The sequence below is a fragment of the Lepisosteus oculatus genome, chromosome 6 (assembly GCF_040954835.1).
Source record: "Lepisosteus oculatus isolate fLepOcu1 chromosome 6, fLepOcu1.hap2, whole genome shotgun sequence".
Lineage (NCBI taxonomy): Eukaryota > Metazoa > Chordata > Actinopteri > Semionotiformes > Lepisosteidae > Lepisosteus > Lepisosteus oculatus.
In genome coordinates, this window is record NC_090701.1 from 742,058 (window position 1) to 763,167 (window position 21,110).

Sequence of the window (21,110 nt, forward strand, 5' to 3'; positions counted from 1 at the left end):
ATCAGCTTGGTCTGCATTGCATTCACAAAAGGTGTCATTGACTCCACAGGTTAAGCAAGTGACCTTATAGTATCTTAAATGTATATAAGTGACATCACTGAAGCAGTGATACTTCGGCATTTTGCGTTTTGTGTTGGCAACAGTTTCAGCACAATGTGTTCCTCTATTTATATATGTGTATTTAAAAGTGCATGACTGTAAAGTCTTATCACAACGGTAGGATGTGCAATGGTTGGGTCAGCTTTTTGGTAGTTGGGTTATCTGGTTGCATTTCTGAACAAAATCACCGCTTTTGAATTGCTGTCCTTCTTTTCTTGATAAGCATGCCCCCTAGCAAGGAAGGGATACATGCAAGCAATTATTCAGCTCAAACAGTACTCAAACTCCAGAAACTGTTCAGGAATTCTAGCAATGTGATTTTATTTTTTTATTCCTTTTAAACCCAGCATGTTTGTTCTGCATAGCGGTTTGGAATGTACAGCACACACTGCTGGGATCATGTTGAAAATTTAGATGTAAATGTAACAAAAATCTTTATTTTTAAATTTATTACCAGTATTAAATAACAATGACCATAAGATGCGTGTGCCTTCTGTTGTCATTTTCGCCGGGACCGTGAGTTTATTATAGAGCTGTTCGATCACTTTTTTAACCTGTCCCCACTTTGCGTTTCAACAAGATAAACCATTTCTGACCCAAGAATGAAATTGCTGGCTGGCGACAAACAAGTCTATTGCTGACCCAAGGCAGTGGCTTTCATGTGTAAATATTTACAATGGCAATTGAGGGAAGGTTATAAAACAGGACTATTTTGATTAGTTTTAAGAATTTCTTAATCATTTTTTAAAACTACACTTGAAAGTATATTTGATCCTCACCTACACTCGCCGATGGGCTTGGCTAGTGTAGGGAGCATTATTGATTGTGCTTCAGAAGGAAAGCAGTATTTCAGATTCGTCGCGTAACCATGCTTTATCCAAGCTGATCAGAACGATACGCAGCGTGTTCCTGCAGCAGGGGTGTGGCTGGTGTTAGTAAATGGGAGGAGGTGGAACTATGTTCTCGTCTTTTGGAGTGAGGGGACCGGGCAGCTCGATGCCGAACCTCTCTCTCAGAACAGCGGGGATCTTTCCGTCGGACAGCTCCACTACGGTCCTCGTCCCGTTTCCTCCCTCCCCCGGTGGAGAGTGCGTGGTGATCAGCCTGCGGCCCATGTAGCTGAGCCTGCCGCCGGGCAGCAGGAGGGAGCAGAGCGACTTGCAGAAGAAGATCGAGCTGGGGGAGCTCTGATGGTACCAGCACATCGCTTTGAACTCCTCCAGGCGGCGTGGCTGCAGGGTAAACTTGTACAGCTCTGTCCAGGCCCCTTGGCCTTCTCCCCCCTCTCCTTCCCCCGGCTTCTCCCTCGCGGTCTCCAGGAAGAGAGTCTCCCCCCGGTGTCGGACGCGATACAGCCCATCTCCCTGCTGCTGGGGCTCTCCGGTCTCCAGTGACAGAGGAACCTGGAACCCGGCTCCGAAGCCTACGTCGCAGAGCCACCTGCGCCCCTCTAGGACCACCTGGATGATCAGGTGGTCAAAGGGGGGGCCGTAGCGGCCAGTGATGCTGTTCCGGACCTGTGCGGACAGGAGGGTGACCTCGAACCCCAGCTGGGACAGCAGCCAGGAGAAAAGCCCATTGTTCTCGAAGCAGAACCCGCCCCGGCGCTGTGTCACGATTTTGTCATAAATCCAGGGCAGCTCCAACAGGATCTGCCCCCCGCAGTGGATGGTCAAGTTCTCGAAGGGCACAGACAGCAGGTGCTTGTGGTGGATGAGCTGCAGTGTGGCCAGCGTTGGTGACACCGGGCCGGAGCAGCCGATCCTTAGCAAGTATTGCTCGGCCTCCATTCTACCACAGAACAGCGAGGGACATCTGAAAATGATCAAAACATCCCACTGGTTTTGGTAATCTCTTTCAATTTCAGGTCAAACTGAGTTATATAATCGGCCATTTAAAAAACGGGCTAATTTTGACTCATCTACCTCATATCTGAGAAGGCACCCGTACTAGAAGCGATTGCGTGCGGTATAAAGCTTTTCAACGTAAACAAAATCCTTTGCGAAACATCGAATCCCCTCATTTAAAACAAACTTACAAAACAATTCCGTTATCCATAGTAAACGCATAGTAATCTACCCCTTACCAACACGAAGTTAGTTTGAATTTGTTCATTCTACCGCGTTAAAATAACATGTTAGTTCAGTAACGCACAGACCTGCAGCATGTGACAAAGTTCAGCTTGGCTGGGCTTTCTGAGCTGTTTCCTGTGTCAGTAAAGGGCTGCTTCCACCCGGTGGCACGAAACGGAACAAAAACCAGGCGGACAAGGAGTGAGCAGTTTTTATCACTAAGTCTTTTTTTTCTCGTCGTGCCACATACAGTTTCTTTCTACAGAATTCGGCACCTACTGTGTTTTTTTTTCGAGAGTCCAGTTTAAAATCCTACAGGAGTTTACATTTTTAATCACAATTTGAACGTGACGTTTTAGCTGCAAAGACGCGTGCAGGAAGGAGTGTGAACCGAGGAGGACATGGCCCCAGCATGAGCAAGGTTAATTTGTCATAGAAGCACTCTGAAGTGAGAGCTCATATTGCAGTACAGGACACCGGACACCAGTCAGCGGCCAGGTATTTTCCGCCATAGGCTTTAAGAAGACCGTATCACACGGCAGGACCGGAAGGAGCCAGATAACGTGGGTCATCGATCACATGACCGGGGCTTCCGGGGTTGCTAAGCGCCCCGCTCGGTAACAACGCGGTTGCCAGGTGAGCTGTTAAGAGCTGCCGCGGAAAGTGACAGAAACTGTCTGCCTGCTCCTCCGTCTTCTGGAGCTGTTGTTAGTATCAGGTAGGTCTTACATTGCGCCGACTTTAATGACTGGGTTTGCATGGAAAACAGGGACTTTACAACGAATACCAGCAAGGGAATGCAGTTTCCGAATAAACTCAAAACATGACTGACCATTGCGGGCTCCTTTGAGCCAGAAACTGGCTCTGAAACACCATGAATCCGGGTGAAGCCCCTTTTCATTTCTCTCAGCGTTAAAGATGCCGTTGCTGCTGTTGTCGTTGTTGTAGCTTGCCCGGAGGCGTGTTGCCGCCGCCCTCTCCCGCCCTGCGCCTGTTTCCTCCGCTGCTGAGCTGTCCCGGACAGGTGCCATGCCGCCTCCAGACACGATGTTCTGCGCTCAGCAAATCAGCATCCCGCCGGAGCTCCCGGACATCCTGAAGCAGTTCACCAAAGCCGCCATCAGGACGCAGCCCAGCGACGTGCTTCAGTGGTCTGCAGCGTAAGTGTGGGGCGGCAGCCCTCCAGCGCCCAGGGCCTGCGGGTCATGGCGCCTGGTCTGCAGCCAGCTGCTGCTGCTTCACTGAACGGGCTCAGTCGAGCCCAGGGTGGAATGGAAGCCCCCCAGGACAGCAGCTGCCTCATCCTCACCCAGAGATGGGGGCACAACTCTGGCGGGTGTCTGGGTGTCCTTCCGCCCGAGCCCTTAGTGACCCCATCATCCGCTCCATGGGACAGATTGGGCCTTTTCCCTGTCCTTGAGAAGCTGGAGGACTTGAGGCTGCATCGCGCGCCGTTTGCTTTCGTACTTCATTGCTTTCCGTGTCTTTCATCTGCCGCTCGGGACATGACCAAGGGGGTGTGTCTGAGAGCGCTTCCCTGTCCTGGTCCTGTTAGTTACCTAGGCTTGGATAGACCTACACACAGTCGGGCTGCTACAGTTAAACCTGTTATTAAGGGTTCAGGTGTGTAACTGAGAGCTGTGGGTCACCAGGACCAGGAACTCCTGCTCTAAGCCAGTGGTTCCCAGCCTTAGTCCTGGAGGAAATCCTTGTCTTCTAGTTTTTGTTTTCTTCATCACAGGCTGATCGATGTCAGTTTTATATTTGGGGTAGATTTTTCTATTTGCTTCCAGCTCTTAAAAGGTCATATGGAGTTTGTGGTTGGTGTCGACCCTGCACCAGTTTCTGAGTTTAAGAGCTGCCCTCAGTCTGGTGTGTTGTTTAAAATGTAACTTCATGTACCTCTGCAGATGAAAAAAACAAACAAGTTTTTTTTGGACACTTATTAAAACAAATGTCATAAGTATTTCTCAGTTCTCAAGGACTTATTTTTTTTATTTTTTTAGATTTATTTATTTGTTTATTTTTTTTAGATATTTTTCTGCTCTAGCAAGAGGTGACCCACTTCCTGTTAAAGAAAGGCTTGAGATGCCAGTAGCAACACAGAAGACAGATACAGGACTCACACCAGGGCTCCTCAAGATCCTTCATAAACAGGTGGCCTGTGTTTTTAAAAATGGAACTATGCAGACATAATATTTTATATTACACTCAAGTCTTTCTTCTGTTCCTCAGTAAGATAAGTGTGATTTTGCATTGTTTTCTACTAATCTAATAATGTCGTCAGTTTGCCCATTTCTACAAGCTGCTGCAGAAAGCTGTGACAGTATGAGGGGAGTAAGCAGGGCTCTAGATTAGGAAAGGCACAGTCTTGTCTGTTCACTGAGATAAAAGCTGGGCCTTTGATAGGCCTGCGCTTCCCTGCTAGACAATGAAAAATCTGATTTGTAACTTGAATAAGGACAAAAAAATGTGTTAATCCACACAAAGCAAAACATGTTGGTGAGATGAGGTGCTCTAGAGAAGTGCTACAAGACTTGGCTCATTGTAATCCTTACTGTCCTGCGTGATGTTCAGTGTGCAGAAACAACCATGAAGGTGCATCTTTTCATCAGCATGCACATCAGGTTTGCAGACAATGCACTATGCAGAGGGGCAACTGACGCTTCTTCAGCAAAGAAAACCCCGAAAGATTTTCACCGGACTCAAAAGATAAGAACATAAGAAAGGATGAATGGCCTCGTCTCACCTGTAAACATCTTCTCTGTTTGGTAGTTACTCTAGTAGCTAAGGGTCCCATCCAGCTGTTTCTGGAAAGAGGCCAGGGTATCAGTTTCAACAGCATGGCTGGGTAGCGTGTTCCAGTCTCACACAGCACCTCACACAGAAACTCAGACACAGTGAATTGAAGGTTAGCTCCAGTACTGCCAAGCTGTAACTAATAAGTAACTTTTCCAGCTTGGACCAAAAGGAAACGTGACTAAAGCAGAGCTGGAGGACCGTTGGCGAGACCTCTCTCTGCCCAAGGAGCAGCTGGACAGTCTGCTGGGACTGGGAAACTTCGGCACCAGCATTGAATGGATTAAAGTCTTTGCTCTGGGCTGCAGTGCTCTGTCTGGGGTATGTATGCAGAATTACGAGGCCCATGAGAATGACAGTGCTTCTCAACGCCAGCACTGTGTTCTGTTGTTAATTGACTTCACTACCTACATTGACATATTGTGTGAATTAGAATATTGTTCTTCACTACTATTACATTTTCTCTCTTACATTTGTGCGAATTCCAGATTCCTGAATACATAATTTTGCTATTTTTTTCTTAAAGTGCTTTTTTATCTAGAATTATATAACCATTGTAGGTGGTTGGTGTCTTGAATAATATTTAGTCTTCCTTGTATACACTATTTCATGAGAGAGAGCCCTTGGAAAAAAAAATCCAACATAAGCCAAACCCTTAGTGAGTATGTGGGTAAATAATATTTCTGGAATAGAAATATAGGCTTCTCTTACAGTACTGTGTGATAGCTGTTTTTTTCTCCACTTGTGTTTTCACAATTTGGTCTGCAGATGCTATATTGTTAACTGTGGTATAATTCTGTAAAGCCCCCTGTGGTCGATTGCGGTGAGGGTTGCTAATAAAATAAAGCAGATAAAATAACTGATTGATAGACCCTTCTGAATGAAAAGTACTATGCAAATAGAAAGCATTATCACTGCTGAAGACCATGTTACCTGGCAGGCCACCAGAGACCAGAAGTGGCGGTGTGCTAGAAACAGGGCTGCTCAGTGCGCTGAGAGGGATCAGGCTCTACATTAGCAATCAGAGGTGATTTTAAGATTGACCTGGGTTGGAAAAACACCTTTAAATGATTCAGTAGTGTTTTCATGAGAGGAGTCTGCACAGAAGCCTTAAAGGCACAGCAGTGTTTACAGACTCCAGTTTATTGCCTCTGGAAGAAACGTAAAGCAGACCGACAGCTAGGGAGCTGGCAGGAATATAGAGAGGCTGAGAGTATGAAAGGATAGTCTTGGGAGAGTGTGAAAAGAAATAAGTAAATTAATTTAAAGTAATATAAACTGACAAGCTTTCAGGGTCAGGTTCCGTATTGGACAAAACAGAAGATGGATGGGATAAACTGATATTCTAAATATTGCAAGATTACACTGAGAGACGTCAGGAAGGGTGAAACAGCAGGGCTATTGACTTGGACAGCATAAGCACATTAAACTAAATGGAATCCTACAGCAGTGTGCATGCTTTTAAAGTTTTGCTTGAGTGTTATTTGTTGAAGCAAAGTGCCTAAATCTTTATACCCATTGGTTCTTGGCCCTGATACTGGTGAGCTGCAGCCTTGTGGGTCTTGTCTTTTAATTGCTATCCACTGCAAACCTGCAAGCAATGCCACATTACTAGTGTAGCATGTAATTAGTTCAGCTAATTTACTTGGCTGGAGCAGAAACTATAAGATTGCAGTGCTCAAGCCCCAGGGAGCTCCAAGCACCACTCGTGTAACTTGTGATATTTAAAGAAGAATTTTTTTTCCTGTATAATTTGATGACCATAATGACTTTTTTTCTCTTTAATGCCAAGTGACTCACACTGTCAGAGCCCATTCCTTACCAACTAGTCAAATAGTGTTGAGTTTCTTTTAAAAAAAAAAATCTGTTGGCTGCTGCTTACTCAAAAGGGGAAAAACATATTTGTAAAATTAAAACATGATTCATGGATGTATTTTGTCTCAAGCCGTAGCTCTTGGGAGTGGTGTTGTTCCACCTCACCCCACACAGTGGCAGTGCACAGCTTAAGTCAAAGATTTTATTACTGCTCTTTGCTATGTCACTGTAAAACATTTTTTTTAACAATAGAACTTGTAAATCCCCATTTATGTTTTGGATAAAGACATGTTTGAAATGCATTGGAGCTTTGGGCCAGACGGTTGATCTGTGTCATGCTTTGTCCTTCCCCAGACGATCATCAGCGCTCTGAAGCACGCCTGCGAGATCCTTACCGAAGACCCAGAGGGGGGAGCGGCCCGCATTCCCTTCGACACATTTGTGACCCTCTACACCTATCTGGCCCAGCTCGATGGGGACGTCCCGCAGGAGCACATAGACAGCTTCCTTCACAGCCTTGAGGAGCCTGTGTGAGTGTACCCCTCCACACTGTGGCCAACACACGCGTCAAGGAGCAGCTCTCTCCTTCTGGACACGGTTTACAGCTTCCTGAATAATGCAGCATCACACACACGTGGCCTAAGGATCATGGCTCGCAATGAGCATGGGATATTCACCTGGAATTGTGAAACTTGATATAGAATGGGTTTTACAGTGACCTTAATTCAGTCCTCTAGAGGAGACATTATAGGCAAAGTATTCACGTCAGCTAATAAGTCATTACACAGTCACAAAACCACACATACAGGTCTGTTCAGGTTAGCAGCAGGATATGTTTGTTAGTAGCTTTTGAGCTCAGACACTTCTCATTTCTGAGAGCCTCTGTATGTGGTTGAGTCCTGTTTAGTGGGAGGGACTGACGCTCTTGAAGATTGTGTAGCTGTGACATGGGGACAAGACAGGCCGTGCAGCTGTATCTGTTCGCATAAATCAAGTAGAAAATAATCTTTTGTTGGTCTTTGGAATCAATATCTGCCTAGCAGACAGCAAACAACGCAGGTAAAAGCACAAGTAAAGCCAGGTGTTCTGCTGCTATCTCTATCTTCACTTGTTACCTTTAATGAAGCTATTTGCTTTTGTGACCATTAGTAATGCGACTATGTATTCAATTTTGTACAACTAAGTAACATAACTACTTTCTGTATGGACAAAATCACGTCGTCCCACTCACCAATCCCAGATCACAGACCCAGTATGTGATGACAGGTTTTCTTTGTGTAAAAGTCCCATGACAAAGAGCCCTGGTAAAGCACTGGGCTTGAAATATGGGCTTGGTTCACCTGGGCCTCAGTTGGAAAATGCTTCACAGATGGCATTGCTTTGGAAGATCATTTGTCAGCTTCTTTAGGATTAGAGGATTGTTTGAAATAGTAGCAAGGATGTGCTTTAATGTTTGATTTTCTGTGACTCACAGGGCCAAGCAGAATGGAGTGATCCAAGTGTCAAATTTCTACAGGCGTAAAAAGTGAATTCATGATAAGAACAGAAGGAGAGGCAGGGAACAGACAGGGCAGGTGGCCTGAGATGGTAGCTGAGACAGTCCCGTTTCATGGAACACCTTAATGCAAATTAAAACAGAGCCACTGATACAATTAACTGTTGTGGTATGGGTCCATGTCTGTCAGAAAAAAATATATCAAGAACAGTTTCTCCACATTCTTCACAAACATTCTTCATTGTTCTGGATTTAGGTGATTTTGTTACTTTTATTTTCTTTATCTAGACGTATAAGAGACAGCTGTCCTTGACAAGTGCAGAGCTGTAAAGTGTTGTGCTCTATTTACAGCACTTAAATGTATTTATTTAGTCATAAAAATCTCTGAAAGGCTGTTGATTCTGGACTGTAAGGTGGTGATAACAGTCTTTGTAGCTCTAACAGTCTTCAACAGCAATGCTATAAGAGTAGATAAGCTTCGCCCTGGCAGAGTACTCAGTTCTTTAGCTCAAGGGTCTGTCTCACAGAATTCTGGCTGGCATGTTCTTGTTGAAAAATTCAGGATCCCCATACTGCTCTTGAATGAACTTAATAAATACATTTATAAATACATTTATTCAGAAATGTTATAATGGCAGCCTTGTCAGATCATATAATAGAAATTAATCACAAAATATGAGATGGATCATATACAATGTTGCTATGTGGCTGGCTGGTTGATTCCAGCATGTTGGGATTGCTCATTATAATATGGCAGTGCTTTGTGCGTGTACCAGTTAGAATATATAGATTATTTATGATAAATGAGACCGTGTGCAGTTAAATTTATTTAGCCAGGCCTGGGCTGTGATGGAGTTTCACACTGCACAGTCCAGCTGGGAGTGTTTCTGGTGTCTGGGGAGGGTTGATGGATGGACTCTCAGATTGTTCCCTCTCTTGTTCTCTGACCTGTGATGTTCCTTCACTTGGAATAAAACTGCTTTAACTTTGTGTTTTTGTCATGCACTTTTAACAAGCATACATTTTGTAACACACAGACGATAAGGCTTTTCCATCTTCAGGAGATGAGTGCATAACCAAGACAAGACATTTGTGTGTCACAAACTCAGACAGGTCAATAAATGGAGTGAAATGTGTTCTGCAAGTATTTCAGTATGGATTCAGTATCTAGGAAAAGGTCAAAAGGAGTTATTAAAAATCTAGGTGCATTTAAACTGACATTTTCATAAAGCTTACTATGTTTTCAAACATAAATATAGGTTTTTGTTTTTTGAGTGAGCTTGTTTGGCAAAATCTTCTAAGTATCTCTTCAAGGATGTATAGCACCTAGATTTCAGAGTGTATTGGTATCCAACCTAAAAGAAGAGATAATTGCTCTAGAGCATTATATGAAACAAAAACCCTGCTGGTGATAGTGTAATGTCTGAGGTGGGTTTTTAGTTTATTCACAGTGAGAGCAGCCTATCCTTGTAAAGAATAAAATAAAATCCTGCAGGAAGAAATACATAGAAACAACATGGGTCTGGTTCTCTTGGAATTGAAATGTTTCTTTCTGTACTATATACAGTATGTAGGCAAATTGGTTTGATTCGAAAACTGAGACCACCTTTAGACCACTAACCACTAACACAAAAAAGTTAAAAGAAGATTATGAAATAATTTCAGATTCAGGAATGGAAGGGGAAGGAGCTGTGCACTCTATACCATGTTCCCAAGGGACATGTATCCCAGACGTATTGCCACCATGTTTTGAAAATCTGGAATAAGACTGTAGTGTTTTTTATCCATTTGTATATTGTGGCACACCAGGCCACTGCTTTCCAAGGTTTCTGGGCTAGAACAGTGATTGATCAGATGTTGTATCCCATTGTAAGGTTGTGGGAACACCAGGAGTGAAAAATAAGAAATCTTCATTTTTACAAGTGTACTGCATTGTGATATGCTACAAAAACAGTGAATGCAAGATAATTATTTCATAACTTTAAATTAAGATACAGTATTTACTAAGTATTGACTTTTAGTTTCTATGCAATTTCATTTCAAATCCCTTGTGCCTCCTCAGTTTTTAGTGGGCTTTGTTTTTGGCATTAAGAAACTAAAATGCACTGATGGCATTGTGTTGAGAAGGGGAGACTGCTCAGTACCTTAAGGCAGAAAATCATTAATGACAGCTGGCAGATTCCCAAAATGCATGTCTGCATATCAAAGTTGTGAAAGCCCATTGCTTGCATTCATGGGAATTCGTTGTCAACATTTCCTAGTTTTGTGTTAGAGATGTACATGTAAAACGGCAAAGTAGCCCAGATCCCATGTCAGACTGGGCTTAGTCAGCTGATGAGTGCTGCGCTGCTGACAGCTGTCTTGAGGACTGCTCACTGCTGAACATCAATCTAAGTTGTGAAGGTTAGTCCTTTTTCACTTGCATATAATTAATTCATCTAAGAAGCTGTTATGTTGCATGCTGGAAGTTTTATTACACACAGATGCTATTGCGTAGGTGTGCTATCTGTTGTGGAGCTCGTAATGTTTTCAGCTGGAATTGATTAAGCCACACCAAAGGAGTGCATGGAAAGTCTGAATTATCCAAGTCTTTAATTTTGTTTGCATACTGTAGTTATTGGTTCCTTGTGGCTTTGGTGGGCAGTTGTATTTAAACCATCTTCCTTGCACTTAACAGCCTGGATGTACAGTATGTCCCTTCTGTGTCTATTCACTTTTACTCCTTTGCAGCACACGTAACATTACCTGTCATTTGTATAAAGTGCACTATTGCAATTAGCTAGTTCCCATGTTGTCCTGCTTTTAAAACTACCATTTTATAAAAAGTAACATTTCTGTATTTTTAAAACATCACGTCGCTGTCATCCCTTAAAGCAGAGGTCCCTGGTCCTGGTCCTGAGCTGTTAATGACATGGAGCAGCTCATTTGGAGCTTAAGTAGAGCAGTTTAAAGGCTTCTCCCAGCTTCTCTTTGTGTACTGAGACCTGGGTCACATGCGGACATGAGGGGGACCCCAGCTTCAGTTTCCCCATCGGCTGGTCTCGAGCCCTGAGGGGAAGGATGACGAAGAGGCTGCAGGCCTTGTGTGTTCCAGCATGGCAGTAAAGCACACTGTGCTCCTTGCTGTCCTGGTCGCTGGTTCGTAGACAATGCCGAGATTTTGCGGCTCCCAACTCAAAGCTCGGATCTCATTCCCACGATATTTTGGAATGATGTCTTGACAGGCAGAGCCATCACACAGCATCCCTCGCTGAACCTTCAAGTGCTGTGCTTGTGAAATGAAGATGTATTTCCTCCGGTTGCCTCTCACAATTTAGTGATGAGCGATTGATGCCACAGACTCGCCACTACACCACCCTGCAGAGAGTGACTATGCAAAATAAATTCAAAGTTCATCTTCTCTTGGCTGTCAATACAGCAGTAGACACATCCCTTGTGATCAGAGTGTTGCATGTTGGTGTCTTAAAAGATTAATCACAGTGCAGTTCCTAGCTGGTCTGTGCAGATGTTCCCAGTGTTAACACAGGGAGGCATGCTGCTTTCCTACTGATCAGGCGAAAAGATTAGCCTGTCAATCTGTCAAATGAGCTGTGTGCAGCCCAGCACCTTACTCTCACAAAGGCTTGTGAAAAAGCTGTGTGACTGCAGCCACATCCAGGTTTTTAAAACCTTTGTACAGCTGTTAGCAATATCCATATACAGGTGATTTTCACATAATTCAAATGGCTTTAAAATAACAGAGTCATTTGCTAACTACCCTTATTTTTTTTCAAATACAAAGGTATTTACTTCATTCAAGATTATTCTTAAGACTGCTGTGGCAGTCAGGCACTGGAAACAGTTTGAGTAAATTCTTATTTGGTACACTTTTTTCAAGAGCAGCCATTTGCAAAGTACTGATAATTTGTTTTCATCAACATGGCAACATGGTTTTTTAAACTCATTTCTTTGATGGACATGATATCATTTTATCAACCCGTAACTCCAATAACTAACAACTCCTATAGAAACAATTTCAGTGTGAGTGCAATGTGAAACATTTCCTTCTAGGTTTGAATTTTACTCAGTATTTATTTCCTTCCACTGTAATTTCGTAGTTAAGGCATCATTTCTTTTATATGCATTTCAGGTGAGTGAGGTTGTTAGTATCAACGAGCATCAGAAATCCATGTTCTATAAAATGTTGCATGAGTCGGATTGCATTGTGCTGTTCGCTGTCGGTTCCAATGTTTATGTGTAAAATGATTATGTACCAAATCGCGCCTGTTTACCAATATTGATATTGAGTGATATAGAAGGTGGAAAACTGCAGAAAAGGGTCTTATATGAAAACTGGTTAATTAAATGACACTTAAGTAACCATACTGCACAAGCTATGTGTTCTGTTCAGATATTTCTCCTGGAGTTTGCAGAAGCTACTGCGAGCAGTCAGTGGTCTGAGGAGGCTGGATAGACGCAGGAGACAGTACAGAGAGCAGGACACTAGGACAGAGCAGACAGGCAAGGTTCTTCCAGACTACAGTATCTCATCTCTGATGTCTTGAAACTGTAGGAACAGTCAGGATTTGAAAATGTTTCTTTGAAAACCTTAACAAACATATTTTTCATCTACTGTAAGTCTGCCTTGTAACTGGAAATGATCTTAACTCCTAATGAAATGAACAGTATAGACTTACTTTATGTTTGTATAATTATATTGACGTGATAATTCTAAAAACTTTAATAGTTATAGTAGGAGTGGAGTGGTGGCACTGTGGCTAAGGATCTGCGCCTGTGGCTGGAAGGTTGCCGGTTCATATTCCGTGGCTGGCAGAGGAATCCTACTCCGTTTGGCTCCTGAGCAAGGCCCTTAACCCTAACTGCTCCAGGGGCGCCGTACAATGGCTGACCCTGTGCTCTGACCCCAAGCTTCTCTCCCTGTCTGTGTGTCTCATGGAGAGCAAGCTGCTGTATGCGAAAAGACGAATTCCTCATGCAAGAAATTGTATGTGGCTAATAAAGTGATCTTATCTTATTTTATGAACGTGTATTAATCAGAGTAACATTTTGTCTCCTTTAGACATCTGCACCCAGGTCAAGGCAGAGTACAGTACAGTATGAAAGGAGTGACAGGAGTCGACCATTTCATGTGGTGCATTTCTCAGGAAATTCTTTGTGAGGCAGATCTGGTCTTAGTTCAAGTAGGGAGGCGCCAGCCGCAAGGAACAAGTAAAGGTTTATTCCCTAATGAAAAGAGAAGGAAAGAAACGCAATGTTTCGAAGAAGGCTACACAGCCGAAATGTTGCGTTTATTTTCTTCTCTTTTCAGCCTGGAATAAACCTTTTCTAGATGCTTAGATTTTGTCTTAGTCAACCACATCGAAGCTTTCCTAAGGCCCTCTTTGTTTAGTAGTCCAGGCATGTTTTAATGCAAGGTGATGCCCGGGAAGGAAAATAGTCAAGACACGACTTTTGTTGACAGGGAGGTCATCTGAATCCCATTGCAGAAGCTGGTCCTCACCTGCCTCATCTCAAAAGTCAACCATCAGGACTCTCAGATGCTTCTGCATCCAAAAGCAGTCTGTCCTGAAGGCAGAACTTCACTAATCTCCAGTTTGGGATTGGCATTGAAAGACAGGATTTTTTTTTCAGCCTAATTATGATATATAGTGTATAATTATTTTTTAATGATAGAATTACTAGTTTGGTAGTATTAGGAGGTGCTGTCCTATCGCACTGATGATAAGAGGGAAGGTGTTCTCCTGGTGTCTGGGCTTGCACGAGCCGATCTGCCACAAGTTAATAAGTCGATTGATTCTTTACCCTTGATTTCATGGGTGAATTAATTTCTCAAGTCTCCGTCTGCTGTGAAGCAGGGCTGCCAGAGCAGAATGCCTGGTGCTCATCACCCAGACGTTACGCTTCGCTGGTGGATGAAGGGGTCCTCGCCTTTGGGCAAAGAGCAGTGGGATCCTTGAGGATGATTATCAGTGATGTCTTGGGTGACAGGAACCATCCCTGGGCCAGGGACACAGGTCCTCTGAGCCCCAGACCCCGGGCCCCAGGGGTGCCGCAGGACACAGGTGCACCGGTGTTCTAGATGACCCGCAGGTTAGCGATCCTCCAGCTGGACTGTGCTTGTGCTGCGAGGGCGCCACTGTACTACAGCTACACCATGCAGCTGCTACAGTACAGAAAACAAGAGGCCAAAGCAGTTTCTTCTTTCTTTTCAGAAAACGCCAAGAAGGAATGGTGCAGCCCTCAAACTTCACCGGTCCCAACAGCCCCGAAGGCGCTGAGTAAAGCATCAGTTTCACATTCCAAGATGTTGCTGAAATGTCTGGTTTCCCCAAAAACTGAAAAAAATCTGCTTAATTCTGGATCTTTAATGGCAACATTGGAGCCAGCAAATAACGACATAGTGTAATGAAGACGCACACAAGGGACCAGTCAAATAAAAGGACAGTGAAAACAGCAAGGCAGAGCTCAGTGTTGCTGTTTAAGAAGGCCAGACTGAACTGTGGATCATGAATTGGAAAAGCATGTAGTCTGATCTTTGGGAAAAATACCACGTTTTGGTTTCAGGGAAACACTTATTTTATTAATTTATAACTGTAAGCATAATATATTACTTAAATGTAACTTTAAAGAATGTAAAGACTTTTTTAAAACTATGATGCCCTTATAATATAAAATAATAAACTATTCTTCTTGTTTCTTCTTGGTAATGTACAAGGATTTTTGATCTTGAAAGAAAAATACAGCAGTTGTAAACTTCGCTGAACTCTTGTGCCACTGTAGCTGTATAGTGGAGTGTTGGGAAAGGCGTTGCTTAGCATTTTCATTTTGCCATTGTAGCGGAGCTGGTGTGGTGACGTCAGCGCCCTCGCTGCGCGTAGCAGGGTCCTCAGCTGCCTGGGCTGAGGGAGGTCTCCTTTAGCTCACGCGCTTGGTGCCCTGTTGCGTTACGCCGGAGACCCAGGTTCGTGCCCCAGGTGGGGACGGAACGGGCGGCGGGGGGCACGACCCCGCGTGGAACTGTGACTATCACACAATTTTCTTTTGTAGTCTTTCTCACACTTTCCTCACTCAGTCTTTCCAAATGACCAAACCATCTCAAACACTTCTGCCCACCTTCTGCAACTACATGCACATGGATACACATCAGGAGTGTGTTTTGTTTTTCATTTCCACAGCGCTGTGCTCCACTCATGGGTCATTTTAATGGATACCTGCATGAGTGATGGTTTTCCCACCACTCTGTGCAACCATGCCGTGACAGTCCTCCCTTACAGACTGGCCTGTTGTTGATCACTCTGGTCATTTCCGCATCACCCTGAAGCTGTGCTACGACCATGTTACGCCAGTCTTTGGGGCACACCAGATCAAGTCCAGAACAGCTGGAATAGACGATGCTGTTCGTCACCTCCAGTTTCCAGCATTACAGCTGATAAACCATCCTCCAGCCATTATTCCTCTATTCAGACCCTTCACAGCACCCTTTTCTGCTACCAAACAAATAAACGTCTCTCAGCATTCAAGCATCACTCCTCTATCATCAAACACATCCAGACACCTTGGTATTATTGTCATCTCTCCGTTTCACACAGAGACACAAAATATTCCTCCCGTCTCTCAGCATTTTCTCTTCCCTTCGCCTGCTGCTCTGTTCTGCTTTCACACCATTTAGTTTAACACTTACGAATTCCTGAGCTTTTCTCCCCGATTGTTCAAAATCCTTTTGGAGACATCTAATCTCTTCCCCTTCAGCTTCTTTACTGCTTTTGATTAGAACTATTTCATGGCCCGTTTTAGTGTTCATCAACTGTACAATCTCCCTGAAACCTGTCCAAATAGCTTTTTTAGTTTGAGTTGAGTTATTTCTTCGATCACATTTTGCCACCTGGCCCCACTCTCACTCTGCTGCACACTTCCTTAGCTGTGCTCATCTGTGCATTTTTCTGTCCTGACCTGTGAACTCCACTCTTCCAACATGGCGTTCAGGTGTTCCTCAAATGGTCCTTTCAGCTTGTCAACAGCATCCAGCTGGTCCAGCTTCTCTAATAATGAGGCCACTATTCAGTACATCTTCTCAGATATCCCTGAGGATCATTAGAACTGTATTGTATCATAAAACCAAGAACTGTTATATGCTATACATGCATGTCTGTGATAACTTGCTGTACTGAATATAATTTGCAGTAGTAGATTTTTTTTCCCTTGGCTAAGGTTTCTTGACAGATTTCTGTTTCGAAATGAAAGCATTTAAGTGGCCTTCAAATATAATTCATAATCACATTTTTTGGGGAATTTCTGTGTGGCTTATCAGCAGGTAAGCAAAAATCTTATAAACTGATACTTAATATAGCAACTTTCCTGTGTCATTCTTAAGAAAATCTGCCAAACTTTTAAACACATCATGCATTTTTTTTATTCTAAACTTTCAATCTCTCCAGCACAGCAGTGATGAGCAAGTGCTCAAAACCAAAGTCATGGGAATCTGATGTAGCTTCTGGCTATTTTTCCCACATTCTTTTGTCTATTCGTCAGTACAGAACAGCAGGTGTCTCCATCGCTAACACAGCTATGCATTAACTAAGGCAAAAGGAAACTGAATTTATACAGCAGCCCATTGTATGACTGCTAATACATTTAAGTGGAACGAATAATTTCAGTGCTGGCCATACCTGTGCTCACTGCTCATACTGCAGCAATAGGAGTCTGTACCTGTGAGCCTCTGTCTTGGTACTTCTGAGCATTACAACTGAACATGGTTTCCTGTTCACCTGAGTATTATTTGTATTGGGTGCCTCAGTTTATCCTGCCTGAAATCACTAGGTTGTAATCCTTTTATAATACTTCAAAGGCTTAATGTCCATGGTTAAAATCGCCGCTCCAAGCTGCTTCCACCATATGCTGATGATAATGTGTATCAGAAATATTTTTAGGAGTACGCAGGCAGGTCGCACTCTGAGGAGGAGTCGAGTAACTCTGTAAAGAGAGGCTCTCCAGTGCTGTTGTGTGTCAGTTGGCAGGAATTTGTATTGTACGTGGCTCTCATATGTAGCAGAAGGACAGAAACATGCAGCCAACATGGTGGGTTGAACATTAGCCTCATCCAGAATGGAAGGGTGGTGGAAACCTCTTGGCCATTGTTGAACACTATCCTCCATTTTTAGAAAACGTATTCTTTATTTAGAATTTTCTCTCAATATACTAAATATAAACCTGTTCCACTCTGTACCCAGCAGTCAGGCAATAGGCTGATTTCACTGTCACATAAAGCAGTGAATCTTAAACTGGTGGTGATTAGAGATTAACCTAAGGGGATAGGAGAATAGCTTGGAATGATTTCACCTTACTGCAAGTAGTAATACCATTACAAGACTTAGCAAATTGTCCATTTGCCCTTCGTATTGTTAATGCTTTACCCAGGTTTGCCGGTCTTCAGTGGCACCTTGCTTTTCTGTTAATATTTATTCTGTTATAGTTCAGCTATTCACCTTCTGGATCAACATTTTTGGAAAACTGCACTGTATTTGATATTTCATATCCATACAATTCAAAGAAAAGCTGGAAAGCTGGGAAATGAAAATGATATGGATTTTAAAACAACAGCTTTGAAGGAGATATTTCTATGGTGTTTCATATCATTACTTGCATTTAATTTTGCAATTAAAAATTAAAATAATGTTCTAAATGAATAATTAAAGTAGTATAGTTGAAAATTTGAATCTTTAACTGTTCATGGTGAAAGTAAGGGCTCACTTCTTCTTTCTAAAAGATTTAAGTGCTCCACACATTAAAACCAGAAAAAAGCAGGTAAAAAGAGTTAATAGAGAAGGTAGTATACTCTATCCTTTCAATCCCAGAAACAGCAGTGTTTACAAATAAGAAGCATTGTCCCAAATAATAAAAATTATTAGCATCTGTCTCAGAAATCATAACCACACCTCAACCTGGCCGTTTGTAGCACATGTGTAGTGTTTTAATATTCCCTGCTATTACTCGATCGGAGTCGTAGTGCTTTTCTGGGTGGAACAATTAGAACTTGAAAGGCCAGAGAAGGCAGTTGCTTGACTGTTACCAGTATCTTTTTTAAAAGATACTTGGAATATTAAGTATGTTAGAGATCCACACGTACTCATGCAGGTGAGCAGGAGAGGAATCTCTTGTCTGTAGTTCTGGCCCAGATGGCACATCTTCTCTGGGTTTTTCTCACCATTGGAAGATAAAGTGTTTGTGTTTTAGAGCAAATGTGTTTTGCTCGTTTCCTCTGGAGTGATGAGTGGATGGTGAACACAATTAATTAAGACATTAGTGCTGAAGATCCAGCATGACCTTCTGGGTAATAAGAAGAAAAGCACAATTGAAAACAAGTGGAGCCTTTCAGTCCCTCTGGTCTGTTCGGCAGTTAAGTGTGAATTGATACCAGTAACTCATCCAGACATTTCTTTAAAGAAAACTGGGTTACAACTTCAGCAACATGGCTGGCTAGCTTGTTCCAGACTTCCACATGTGCTTCTTCCTGTTTGTACGTTTTCAGCCTCAGTACAACCTCAATATGAACAGTGAAACACTAACCAGAGGCCACAAGAGGACAATATGTAGAAATGCACTTGAGGAACACGAGAACAGGAGGCACTTCTTTACAAAAAGGGTTGTAGGAGTATAGAAGGTGTTCAATGAAGTCCAATAAAGATGTTTTTGAAGCCGATTTCCTGGCTTTTCTCTCGAAACAACAGGATAAGGTCCTGAAATCAATAAGGTATAAACTACCAAACAGGCTGGAAGGGCCTCCTCATATCAGCAGTTTGCAATTGTTGAGCTGTTTTTCTGTTCTCCTCCTGTAATGTAAGCAGCTGGCACAGCCTGACAGCTTCCTGAGAGCAGTTTCTGAAGACTAGTGGGCCCAAGCTATGGCACAAGTAACATGGAAAGAGTAACGTGTTTCTGTGCCCTGAGTCGTGAGTATCCCATTACAGAGTACTAGTCTGTCCCCCAAGCCTCTGTAATCGCGAAGGTTAAGAGGGCCTTTTGTTTGCATTTCTCAGGTAAAGTACTGACATCAAAATCATTACATGTTTCCAGCATTTAGTGGGTAATACAGAAGTTGAATATGACAAATGAGTTTTAAACGACAGATACAAGCTAGCGCCACTTTCAGTCTGACCTGTTAGGACATGGTTCTGGGAAAAGGTGGATTTCACTCTCATATTTAGGGCCTAAGTGCTCAATAACTGAAGAAATGTTTTTTTAAGATGTGCTAAGACCAGACTTCCTGTTTTTGATGTGCTCTGTGCAGTTTTATATCCAGTTGCTCCAGTCCAGCTGCTGAGCTGGAGACCAGTCAGGCTCAGCTTCCCTGTCTCAGCATATGACAGTGGCAGACGAGGAGCAAAGCCATTTTGTGTTTGCTTTTCAGCTCAGCAGACACCCACCTGGTCTGGGCTGCAGAGCTGCCTGCGTGCGACATACAGCACAGTCCGTCCCAATTAAAGACATGAATAAATGTGTTTTAAACTGCAGCCTGTGTTATTTAAGGTTGCTAGAGAAGGAAAATGAGAAAATAACCTACTTAAGAGTACTAGTAATTTCTGCTGAATCCGATTACCCATCTGCTAATACGGTGCAGGCTGCAAGCTGTGCCAGAGACAGATTAAGGTCAAACACAGGAGTACAGCTGGGATAGTCTCCCTGTGTATTTCAGTGGCAAAACTGGTTGCATGTGTGCTTACATGTATGTCTATGCCCCTGAACACGCATATTTGTTTGTGTTTTCATTTCCTTACCCTTTCAATTTAAACAAACTCCATCACACAGCCCTGTAAAGACTCCGAGACACTGCAAAGGCCCTTTTGTGGAGTGTGTCCAGGAAGTGTTTCTACTCTGTTTTTCCAGACTGTTGCACAACCCTTTCAGGGAACTGGAGAATTTTTTGGAGGAAGTCTGCATGGACAAAAATATGTCTTGCTGCCACAGAGAATGTGAAATAAATCACACGATTTACAGGAGGGTATCTTGTAAGTGAAAATGTGCCTGAGTCAGTAGCAAAAGAGCTATACATTTTGTGCTGTCAACAGACAGGAAATTGGTACTTCAAAACAGTGGTGAATTTTCTGCTCAAATTGTTTATCAATTTGAATGATTTATCAATGAAGATGAGGCACCTCCATATTGTGTAGTATTTCAAATGAGCTGTTCATGGAAGTACAGTACCTCTCCAGCTTCAGAACGAGCAGAGCTCTTTTTGCCCTGATCCTGCTAGAATTACAAGTCCACCTGACTGTCACGCTACACACACTGTTGAGGGAAAGTATAGGGTGGTGAATTTCACTACAACACTCCATGGAGGAATGATACATAGTACTTCACCTGCAACAACAGGTGAAACTGTGGTAGTGTGTGGTGGCAGTAGTATTACAGGTAGGTTGTTGTTCTGCTTGTCAGCAGGAGGGACTGGAAATCTTGCCAAGACCGATGGGAACATCGGTGGAGCGACGAACTGGCCGATCTTAGAGGGAGACCTGCTGCAGACCTGAAACTGGGAGAAAAATCCACCTTTCAGCAGGACCATGATCTGAAGCACAAGGCCAGTGTGATACCAGAGCAGTAACAATACAAGTAACAAGACTAACGAGAGTAATAAGAATTTACTTGTGTGGCTACGTCAGTCATGAATTGAATCCTATGGAAATCTCTGACACAGACTTGTTCTCGATAAGCAATCACCTAACAGCTTGAGAGAGCTTGAGCTTGAATGGGCACATGTTGCACCAGGCCTGCGTGTGAAGGCAGTAGAGTTCTGCCCCAAAACACTAGCAGCTATAATTGCTGTCAAAGGTGCTTCA

General features: G+C 43.2%; 2 protein-coding genes across 8 annotated transcripts; one reads left to right on the forward strand and one right to left on the reverse strand.

The window, feature by feature from the left end:
* Window positions 1–318: 318 nt before the first annotated feature.
* Window positions 319–2,702, reverse strand: LOC102698091 (arylamine N-acetyltransferase, pineal gland isozyme NAT-10-like). The gene is made up of 2 exons (XM_006634595.3): window positions 2,258–2,702; window positions 319–1,914 (listed from the first exon to the last, which is right to left on the reverse strand). Exon 2 carries the CDS (start codon window positions 1,887–1,889, stop codon window positions 1,032–1,034), a length of 858 nt encoding a protein of 285 aa, XP_006634658.2. The 5' UTR covers window positions 1,890–1,914; window positions 2,258–2,702; the 3' UTR covers window positions 319–1,031.
* An 11-nt stretch (window positions 2,703–2,713) lies between these two features.
* On the forward strand, window positions 2,714–20,980 carry ropn1l (rhophilin associated tail protein 1-like). 7 transcript variants are annotated; one of them, XR_011189838.1, is made up of 8 exons: window positions 2,797–2,889; window positions 3,120–3,331; window positions 4,205–4,328; window positions 5,130–5,291; window positions 7,140–7,315; window positions 12,671–12,780; window positions 13,340–14,370; window positions 14,493–14,580. XR_011189838.1 is itself a non-coding variant. In XM_015354977.2 (7 exons), the coding sequence occupies exons 2-7, from the start codon at window positions 3,201–3,203 to the stop codon at window positions 14,684–14,686; spliced, it is 897 nt and encodes a 298-aa protein (XP_015210463.2). In that variant the 5' UTR covers window positions 2,714–2,807; window positions 3,120–3,200; the 3' UTR covers window positions 14,687–14,976. The 7 variants fall into 7 exon arrangements, 5 of the variants coding, with proteins under 5 accessions (XP_015210463.2, XP_015210462.2, XP_069046947.1 ...); XR_011189839.1 differs by having other exon boundaries at window positions 13,340–14,342; window positions 14,493–14,572; XM_015354977.2 differs by lacking the exon at window positions 13,340–14,370 and having other exon boundaries at window positions 2,714–2,807; window positions 14,493–14,976.
* Window positions 20,981–21,110: the final 130 nt, after the last annotated feature.

Coding starts and splice junctions, on each gene's coding strand:
- LOC102698091 (XM_006634595.3), bottom strand. CDS start 1,889: ATGGAGGCCGAGCAATACTTGCTAAGGATCGGCTGCTCCGGCCCGGTG.
- ropn1l (XM_015354977.2), top strand. CDS start 3,201: ATGCCGCCTCCAGACACGATGTTCTGCGCTCAGCAAATCAGCATCCCG. Junction 3,332..4,204: donor GTGCTTCAGTGGTCTGCAGC/GTAAGTGTGGGG, acceptor TATTTTTTTTAG/ATATTTTTCTGCTCTAGCAA. Junction 5,292..7,139: donor GCTGCAGTGCTCTGTCTGGG/GTATGTATGCAG, acceptor GTCCTTCCCCAG/ACGATCATCAGCGCTCTGAA.